Source organism: Vicia villosa, linkage group LG2 (genome assembly GCF_029867415.1).
Source record: "Vicia villosa cultivar HV-30 ecotype Madison, WI linkage group LG2, Vvil1.0, whole genome shotgun sequence".
NCBI classification, from domain to species: domain Eukaryota; kingdom Viridiplantae; phylum Streptophyta; class Magnoliopsida; order Fabales; family Fabaceae; genus Vicia; species Vicia villosa.
Window position 1 is genome coordinate 90,159,415 of NC_081181.1, and position 1,870 is coordinate 90,161,284.

At 36.1% G+C, this 1,870-nt stretch overlaps 1 protein-coding gene across 1 annotated transcript; it reads left to right on the forward strand.

The window, feature by feature from the left end:
- The first annotated feature begins 707 nt into the window (after nt 1-707).
- Nucleotides 708-1,327, forward strand: LOC131649562 (uncharacterized). The gene is made up of 3 exons (XM_058919321.1): nt 708-758; nt 809-962; nt 1,077-1,327. The coding sequence occupies exons 1-3, from the start codon at nt 708-710 to the stop codon at nt 1,325-1,327; spliced, it is 456 nt and encodes a 151-aa protein (XP_058775304.1).
- Nucleotides 1,328-1,870: the final 543 nt, after the last annotated feature.

Below are 1,870 nucleotides of genomic sequence, written 5' to 3' on the forward strand. Positions count from 1 at the left end.
GTACCACATGCATACGCATAACATGAAGTTACATATTGAGTTGCATTTGATTCATTGTGATTGTGACATGAATGTTGTGATGTGTTGATGTTTAGTTGTGAAATTGATTTTGTTGAGAATGACTAATAATGTCGCGATTGTGATGAAAGTTGTTGTAAGTTATTGTAAGATGAGAAGTGGTGAACTATGTATGATCCTTCCTTACTTTGAATATTATCATACGTTCCTTTATACTGTTTGATATCTCACCCCTTCTATTTGAATGTTACCCTTTGTTGGTAACGTGCAGGTAACGACGTGGAGTAGCCGTTTACCGTATAGCTCGAGTCGGTGTGTCTATGCTCAGATACGTAACACTCGGGGGACGCTTACTTGTTTTTGATTATGATGTTATATCTTGTTGGATCTTGTTATTATTCTCTTGTGGGACATGTCAAATAGTTATTTCCATGTTGGTGAAGATGTTATGATTTGGGATTTATGTTGTTCTTTGAACTTCGCTGCGATGTTATAAAGTTTGTTTTGAAATGGAATGACTAAGTAAGTATGAGTTCCTCTGTTATATGTGTTATGTATCTTCATATATGAGCTTGCATGAGATTTTGTTTAAGTTGAAATTGTGACGCCTCCAATGAATGATGTTTTTTTATAGATTTTGTACTCTGATTTTCCTATTAATCGTAGGGTAGATTTGGGGTGTTATATTAATGGTATCAGAGACGGTCGCTCCGTCTGGCCAAGTGTCGAGTTGTAGTATGGTCTAACAATCGTGTATTGTTATTTTATGTTAATTGATTTTGTGTTGTAGATAGGAGTTGAGATGGCTGGAAAGAATGATGTCGCGATTGCTACTACTTTGGAAGCATTGGCTCAAGCTTTGCAGAACCAACCAAATGCAGATGAATATGGTGTATCTCGTAACTTGGAGATTTTCCAAAGGGAAAATCCGCCTACCTTCAAGGGTACGTATGATCCGGATGGTGCTTTGACTTGGTTAAAGGAGATGGAGAGGATCTTCCGTGTTATGGATTGCACTCCAGCTCAAAAGGTGAGGTATGGGACTCATATGCTAGCAGTCGAGGCTGATGACTGGTGGCTAGAGACTCGTCGTAGGTTGGAGGATGTAGGTGAGGAGATCTCTTGGGTTGTGTTCCATGGAGAGTTTCTGAGGAAGTATTATCTTGAGGATGTTCGGGGTAAGAAGGAGATTGAATTCCTTGAGTTGAAGCAAGGGAACAAATCTGTTGTTAAGTATGCTGCTAAGTATGTGGAATTGGCTAAGTTTTATCCGCACTATAATAAGGCAACTTCTGAATTTTCTAAGTGAATTAAGTTTGATAATGGATTGCATTATGAGATTAAGAAAGCTGTTAGTTACCAGAAGATCCGTGTCTTTGCGGAGTTGGTTGATTGTTGTCGCATCTATGAGGAGGATAGTGTTATACCCCAAAATTTGCCCACATATTTTTCAAGAAAACTCCAATCTGAAAATTAAGGGTCTCATATAATCATGGATTTTTATTTCAACAAATATCCTGACATATGAAATACTTAGTTTTTAGAATTTTTCTTATACAGTAATTTGGCCTGCAGTTGAATTTATTCTTACGCAAACTCCAAATACTGTTTATTACTTCACACATGCTATTTATTTATTTACAGATAAATAGTACTGACACAACTGATACAGAGTTAAATCTTTTTGCAGGCGCAAAATCAGGAAACTCAGACTGTACTGGTAACAGTAAACATTAGTTATTTATTATGTCTGTGTTTTTCTAACAAGTCATGTAAATAAACTTTCATTTTTCACATAAAACAAAAACAAAAAACAACAAAAAAGAAAATTAACTTTGACTGTTGATTTTTC